At 36.9% G+C, this 8,423-nt stretch overlaps 1 protein-coding gene across 1 annotated transcript in view; it reads right to left on the bottom strand.

The window, feature by feature from the left end:
- Nucleotides 1-4,441: 4,441 nt before the first annotated feature.
- LOC103916717 (gamma-aminobutyric acid receptor subunit gamma-3-like) overlaps nucleotides 4,442-8,423 on the bottom strand; it is a gene marked incomplete at its 3' end in the record, with an annotated part of 18,309 nt that continues 14,327 nt past the window's right edge. Inside the window, exons 3-4 of the mRNA XM_009323773.1 lie at nucleotides 4,666-4,733; nucleotides 4,442-4,519 (exon numbers count right to left, since the gene is read on the bottom strand). Coding sequence (XP_009322048.1) covers nucleotides 4,442-4,519; nucleotides 4,666-4,733 — 146 coding nt within the window. The remainder of the gene's footprint in view (nucleotides 4,520-4,665; nucleotides 4,734-8,423) is intronic.

Raw genomic sequence — 8,423 nt, 5'->3', positions numbered from 1 at the left:
AGACTTTGATGCTATTGAGATCTAATAGTCTATGTAATCTCAGTGTGTTTGCATTTCTGTCTCACAAAACTACTTCCAGGGCATTCTTTTTTCCCATCAGTTACATCTGACTCCCACTTTGCATTTTGCACGGTCTCTCTCCTTTTTCTGTTCTTTTATACACAAGCCAGTACTGTTTATCTGTAGAAAACCAGGCTACAGTGAGCCACATTAAGATCTAAGTTTTATAACGCAACTCATAAATCTTTGCTGTTATTGACAAGAACTGGGTTGTTGACAAAAATTGGAGCATGGATTTTAATGCAAAAGCATATGCTTCCTGGACACCATTTTGAATGGGAAGTGTTAAAAAAAAAAGACACTGAGATATGAAAACTGAGTGACCTGGAATTCATACACCTGTTTTACAATATGAAGTGTGGGGAAAAAATAAAAACAAGATTGCAGATGAATTTTTACATTTAAAAAACTGACTTAGAATATCCCTAACAGCAGTGGAAGCATGTTCATTATGATTACAGATATAACAAAGTTCTTAAATACAGAAAAGGTTGAAATAAAATCTTGCGATAGATATGAATATTGCATCCTACAAGTCAGGGTCTCTAATGACATTATAACATGAAATGGCAAGTTGCAGATTTCTGTAACTTACTTTATGAAGAGATGAAAACCAAGAAAAAGGGATACAATATGCACACAGAAAGATTTAATTTGGCTCAGAACTTCCATGTGTCATTTACTTTTAAATCAATCACTTTATGTTTCTTTTAAATCAGTCCAAGCTCACATCCTATTATGTTTTTCATAAAGGACAGGCAGCAAGATATTTATACCATAGATGGTTTTTCTCTGTTAAAAAGCCACCCTAAATTTTTTGAATGGGCATTCAAACATCTCTGAGTTTTAAATTTCAAAATACTCTTGGCTAGTATCAATCATTTCTGTCATTTCATAACATCATGCCATAGCTCAAAATGCTGAAATTACTTTCTTCTTCAAAGCCACTGCCACGTGAGACTACCTCCTAGTATCACTCAGTTCATTATTCTGCCTGCTTTTACTTCTTTATTCTTACACAATTCCCATTTCTTGCTACTTAACATTAGCTTTTTTTTAGACCATGCCCCAAAGGAATCTTCCACGTCACAGACAAAGGAAGGGTCACCACTGTCTATCCAGAAAACAAGTTTCTATTGTCATCATAAAGATGTTATAATGATGAGTCTCTAATAGAAGAGCATCTACATTACCTTCTCACAATCACTCCTGTTTTTTCTGGAAACCTTGAGGTTCTAAATAGATATTTTTGAAAGCAACTAGGAAATGAATCACTGGTAAGTCCTTTAGGGGAAGTGGCATAAACCCTCTGCAAACAGTCTGGAATGCAGGGTCAGCCGTATATTCCTGTGGATTATGTCCTCTTTGTCACAGAGAACTTTACCTTTCCCTTGACTGCAAGCCTTTTTGAACGGATCCCTAACATTTCTTCCCCTTGTGGCACTTCCAGCCTCAGTCTAAGAGGATTTCTTTTTCCTCAGGGCCACAAGTGTTCACATAGAATTCATCTGAGGTTATCTTTGCTGTAGGTAGGTGTCTGGTAGCAACTGTCTTTTTCCTGATTGTTAAAGAAACAATGAGATATTAATATTCATACTCAAGTCTAATCACAATTACAACAAAGTTATTGACATCTGAAAAGCTTTGCTCTACGAAATTGGCTTGAACATTCAACGGAACACCCACTGAATAGATAAAGTAAATTATTTTACTTCCTAGGTTTCACCCACAGGATGAAAAGCGCTGATGAAAACTGAGAAGAAAATATACCTGCAGAGTTTGATCTCTAGAGAAGCTCCACATGATTTTCCCTCAGAAGTGCTGCAGATTAAGAAAAAAGTGATAGAGCTAAGGGCTAAGTTTGGAAGTACACAGCAGGGAAGTCCTCCTTGTACATGTTGATGATCTCACTCTTGAAATAGGAGATGGAAATCAATGTAATCATCTTTCTTTTTGCCCAATCAACTACCATCTTGCCGAGTTGCCTTGACAGAATTGCTCAACTTTTAATAATAATTTAGGGGAGAAAAGCTAAAAGCTCCTCTCCTGCTGAGAAATATAGCATATGTAGATTCTCGCAAGAATACTCTTTTTTTTCTCCCAGAATACTATTCTAAATTCTGTACACGATTTTCAGACACATTCCTCTCCCTTTGAGAGTTCAGTTATATGGTAGGAATCAGACTGAAGATGGTCCCTTCCTTCCTCTTCCTCTGCCACAGGTAATTTCCAGCTACTGTTTCTGTTCAGCTGTTTGTGTACCCATGCTCCAGCAGTTCACAGGCTATATGAAAAACTGCTTACTTAAAATAAATAAATTATGTTTTAATTATTATTTTTAATTTCAAAATTTGTTTAATTTTTTTTTCCCAGTAGGGCATCACAGAGCTACTGCATACTGTAGCCAAACAGTTGAAATAACACAAATGGGGGGAAAAGTAGCTCCTCAATCAGTTCTGCCACTGGAGAGACAAGTTATCATACAGCACCACAGTCTGTAGGTTTGTGAGGAGGGCTTCCATCTTCATTGTAAATTTGAGACTGCAAGCTTTTTTTATTCCTGCTCTCTCATGTAGGTTTGGACAAACTGCAAAGTAAAAGAGCAGAAATGGAGATTTTGGACAAGAGTTTGCTATATTTGAGTGCCTAATGTTAATCTCCTATATTGGTAATTAGGTTTGAGAACAGAAGTAAAACTCAAAAGTGCTTAGCTAGTTCAGATTCAGTTTCAGTGGGATATACTGTCCACAAGCATATCTGAAACAAGGTCCATTTCTATGCAAAAGTTTAGATACAGCTTTAAGCACACTTGAGTCCTTAAAACTTCAGGTACCTACATTTTATATTTCATCTTTCATCATTGTTTTATTTATCATTCTGCCCTTACAGAATATACACAGTTTTTTTCAGCTGTAACCAAGAAATACCTCTATGCCATACACTCACTAACTATCCTAATAAGACCATCTACTATCAAAGAGATACAGTATGCATTTTTTAAATTGGTATTGTGGTGCATCTTTCCGTCTTGGTGCCTTAAGATATCCTGAACTCAAAGTTAAGGGATAAGTAAACTAGTCATGATTTGACTGTGCCATAATAATCTTCCAAGAACCGCTGGTTCCTTCTATTATTTTTATTTCCTTCTTCCTCCCTGAAGCAGTTCCGATCAAATGCTTTCTTAATTATTATTCCACATACACTTCCAGTACCCCAAAATGATATTTACAAGCTAATTCAGAGGGGCAAAGAGTGAAAAGACTTTGAAAAGTAAGCATCCTCACCATTGTCCCCACTACTTTTGAATAGAGTACCCATTCCTAGAGTATACATAAATGCAAGCCAGAGGACCATAAGCAGAATAGATTTTCCGATAAATCATTCCCTGGACAAGTCATTTTGGTATGCAGTCAGGGAAAGGCAAGATAATTAGCTATTTATTAGTTCAAGAATGGAGCAGGTACTCCCATCGCTTGACATTCAGTGCTTCACATGAAATATGACCAATACATTTCACACTCTTTGAGTAAGTGGCCAAGTTGTTCCCAGCACATAATTTGTTCTGTCTTTACTTGCCAGTTTTCCCATTGTCAGGGGGCATAGGAGTCTCTGACCACCCAGTATTTGACACGCTGCAATAATTTACATTCTCCCATATACATAGGCAAAACCAAATAATCGGGATGAATGACTACCTTTCAAATTCAGCAGCTTTTGTTCCAAAAATACAAAACATACATGCAGTGCATTTATTAGATTCCTATATGACCATTGTACACAGCAGCCTTTGAATGTCATTGTGAAAAAGAGAAAGTCATTGCTTTGAAGAGGTTAGTATAAGAGCTTTATGTAAATTAAGATATTATCAGGTCCTCCGTTTCCAAGTTGTATTAAGAAAAAATTCAGCCTAGTTTACAAAGAGGAATATTGTGCTGAATTCAAACTTGAATTGAAGCTACCAGCTACGCTTTCTAAATCTGAATGTGTTTCTGCAGAACTGAGGAATGTCCTGGAGTTAGACGACCACAACAACTGACCAACTGTTATGTTTTGCCAGGTTCACTATTGTCACACTATCAGACAGACTCTTTCAGTTTCTCCTGCCTTTACACATGCAGTACAGCTATGTATAACTTCTTCAAAATTATGCTTTAAGGCTAAAGATTGTTGATAACTCAGTGAAAGAAAAGTAACCACTGAAGAGATGATGAATTTCAAATAAATATACCGATAGTATGCGATGACTCTCATTAACTCCACATTATGAAGCTCTGTATATTCGATTCACTCTTGAATCATTAATTCAAGAATTTTCTTGACAATAGCTTTGCTTCATATTTATTTTTTTCCTAAGGTGGCTATTTTACCATTCAAGACCTACCAGCATTTTGTGGTAGACAACACAGAGCATAATATTGCTTGTAGGTTTGTTCTTCTCTTGAAGAGACACAAAAGTCATCTGAAAAACAGAGCTATAGCTGAAAACAGAACTAAATCAGCAATCAAAACAACTTATCCCAGTGGTATTTATTGTCTTTTTCAAAAGCTAGTATTGATGCCAAAACCAGCAGTCCAGATAAAAATCTTTGTTAGCAAGTCACTTACCATATTTATTGATGACACAGGACCAATGCTGTTGACATAAATGTCAACATCAATAACTGTTGGCTTTACTGTGGAGAAGAAAAAAAATTAATATTATTTTGCAGAAAACATAAGTAATCACTTTAAATATTTTCTTCCCCAATAACTGTACGGTCTACTCTTCAGGTAGAACTACTGAGAAATATGGATTATGTATTTTTCAGGAAGACAAGGTTCTTTTCCTCCTACCCAACAAAAATTGCCGTAAATTACAGCCTGTACCACTTCATCATCATGTTCCCCATTTATCTCAGCAGCAATTTGTTAAAGAAACTTTCAGTGCTAAGCATAGTAGCTCGAACTCAAAACCCCAGATGACTGACATGAAACTAGAAATAATGCAGCATATCACTTTTTCCCATTGCCTCAACATGCAGGTCCTTTAGCATGTTTGTTCCACACCAAAAAATCTTTCCAGATTTTCTCATCTCATCAGCCCTGAAATCATCCTAACTTAGAGTAAAATCACTATGAAATCTATTTAGCTAAACCTAAGCAACTCTTCTTTCAATTTAGACTCATTCCCTTCGTCCCACATTGCCTTTGTATTCATTCATCCAAAGGTTTTTGATTTGGTTTAGTCAATGCAGGTTTCTCATAAGGTCTTCCAGGTTTTCAGACTTCCAGGATTTAACAGGCCGGGATAAGCTCTGTACTCCTTTCCTTAGCTGAGGCCACTAGGATTTATCTTCCTCATTATTCAAATAGCTCTTACTGGTGACATAGCCTAACTCTAAAACAATGCCACTCTTGCACTGAAAGGCACGTTGGTTTTTTTTACCTATACTGCCCTCCTTCCGACCCCACAGGGTATACATTAACCTCTAAACTGAGATCTAAATTGGTGTTTTACTTTCTCCAGGATTAGCTGACCCAAAACTAAGTTAGTATAAATCCTGTTCTAACCTGCAATAGTCAGAATTTATGCAAACTTGGCCCTAGTAGGCCAACAGCTTCTGTTAGACATCTCCCTTTCCCATAGAGGCACCTTCCCCTCTCCATGGTCTTCAAAAATCTCCAGAGAGCAATTCAAATCACTGAAGTTTGGGAACTATGCTGAACTCAGGACTTTTTTGCACCGATCCCCAAGCCCCCTAGAACGAGGAAATGCAGGTACATCAGCCACTCAAAACTCAGAGAGCTTTTCTCAGGGAAGCTACCGAGCAGAGAAGTGAGGAACAGTTAAATACCACGGTTCTGTGGGGAGCTTATCTCAGGTGGATAACAGTTAATTTATCTAAAGCTTAAGAAGCCATCTGGCACAAAGCTGAAAATAGACAGGAATCTTCACATGTAAAGATGAATAATTTTTGTCCGCATCCTGAAAAGTTAGATGGTTCTGAAAAAATAGGCAGGCTGGCTTGTCATGTAAGACTTTGGTATGTACATATCATTAGGAAGACTACATCTAATGTTGCAAAAACAGACATTAAAGTGGGTACAAATAGTGGTTAAAGATGAGAACCATTCTCTCTAATTCATTAGGTACCACACACTTCTTTGAATATGGTCAGAACATCCAGGATTATTTAAGGTCATGGTTTCAAATTGTCTGAAGTACTGGCTTATGAACTCGGATCTTCCCTTCAGCAAAAGAAAATCTGAACTCAGCTAAACAAGCATAACTGATTAATGCAACTATAATTGTACCCAGCTAATAACTAAATAGGAGTCTAGCAGCTTCTGGTAATGAGACTTGCCTCAAAATGCAGTAATAAATGTCATTACATAGGAATTGGTAATAGCGGGGAACTACAGCTAGCTCTTTTACCAAGATAGCATACATGGAATAAAGGGCTCTGATTTTTTTAGGGCTTATGAACATATCTAGCTGGAAGTTCAACACTAAGGAGTTCTGGTGAACATTAATGGGTCTAGACTTAGTGATGCAAATTGGCATGCAATTGAATCTTGGCACGATCAGGAACAAAGCTCAGGACCAGAACACAGTGCTCAGAATCCATTTTTGTTTAATCATTGCAGTTAAGACTATAAATAGATTATGAGATGATAATTTCTCCTGAATGTGCTGGGCCAAACTCTTTTCCAGTGCAAAAAAATGAAGCACTGCTTGTTAGTGCTACAATTTGGTCTTACTCACAGTAAAGGTCTAACCTTGAAACAGAAGAAAACTAAGCAGCAGCCATTTCTTATGTCAAATTAAATCAGCATCTAGCCTCAGACATTCCCAGTGAAATCCAAATTAAAAAAATGCAGGTAAGCTATTATATCACTACAACAACAAAAAAGACTGAAAGTTCCCTTGAATGATATTTTGTTTTCCTAGGCAGAGGCAAAAAAATACAATTTTAATACAATTGTATGGTAAATATGTGTTCAGGTTTTGAAAGAAAAAACAGAAAAGTACAGTTCTTGTTGCACATGGTCCCTCATGGATATAAACAGATATAAACCGGGAGAACCATCAGGTATTTTAGATTTGTTATCATAGGATTTTAATTCAAAATACCACCCATAATGAGGTAAAGATTTTAAGATCACTTCATCCAAAATGCATTATGAAAAAGCAAATAACTGAGTCTTAAAGTTACCACGTCTTATTAGAAAGAACTAACCCTCTACTAGTCTTCAAAATAAACTGAGTTTCATGGAAGACATAAATAGTTACATTACCAATTATTTCAAGGCCTGCTCAGTTTTTCTGTATACTACATGCATTTGTGAACACTCAGTTCGTGGACTGATTTAAGCCATGCATGGAGTTGCTGAGCTGCAGATGGAGCCTTTTTTCTTGAACTAAGAAAGTCTTCATAGTCTTGTTGATTGAACAATGAAAGTGTTAATACCTCTCTAAAAGTTGGCAATAAGATTACAAATGGATACTCAGCTCCAGTACCGTTTTGATATCGGCATCAGCCCAAAATAGTTCCAAAGAGCCATCAGAAACTTAGAAAAGTTACTGGCAGAACCATGTGTATATCACATGCAGGAGAGCAATTAAAGGTTGTCAACAAATGTACCAACATTCTCAAAGTTCTTTGAAATATTCTTCAATATATGGTAGTTAACTTTCCCTAAAAGACAATGTAAGCACATCCAAGTAATTGCAGTGTTATGCTGCTACACAGTGCTATCCAAGGTTAGCAACTGCTTATCACAATCATTTCATCTTCAAATATGTTGGTTTTAATTGAGGAGGGGATTTATCAAGCCAATCTTGCAAACAAAACTAAGGTCATGCCAATGTTTAGCTAATAGTCCCCATCTGATCCAAACGCCATGGCTTTGAGACAGACAGAGTGTACATTCCAGTCAGCCTTGTGACTATCACGTTGCAAAGACACATCCGAGTGAAATTTGTCCACAAACTTTAGGCAGTTCAGAAGACGCCTAGCCACAGGAGTTGTGAATTCAATGCTGCCTGCAAAGCTCGCTTAAGAAGCCAGCTTTTAAGTTAGTGTAGACAGTTAGTGTAAAGCCAGATCAGGTATGTCTGGACAACAACGAAACACAGAAACAGCTAGAATAATGCCCTGATCACAAATACCCATGCAGGCCGACCATAGGATTTGTGTAGTCCTGCTTAAATAGATTTAAACTGGTGAAATAAACAGTACCTGAGCTTGAATCCCCTTAAAATCCATGAATACTTTACTCTTGGACATGTGCAAGCTGATCGTATATGTAAAAAACTAGACAGATAAATCAGGAGAATTATAAAAGGCTTTTGAGGAAATGAACAAAGGGATTGTTATACA

The sequence above is a fragment of the Pygoscelis adeliae genome, unplaced genomic scaffold (assembly GCF_000699105.1).
Source record: "Pygoscelis adeliae isolate BGI_AS28 unplaced genomic scaffold, ASM69910v1 Scaffold50, whole genome shotgun sequence".
NCBI lineage: Eukaryota > Metazoa > Chordata > Aves > Sphenisciformes > Spheniscidae > Pygoscelis > Pygoscelis adeliae.
This window is presented reverse-complemented; position numbering and strand designations above follow the sequence as displayed.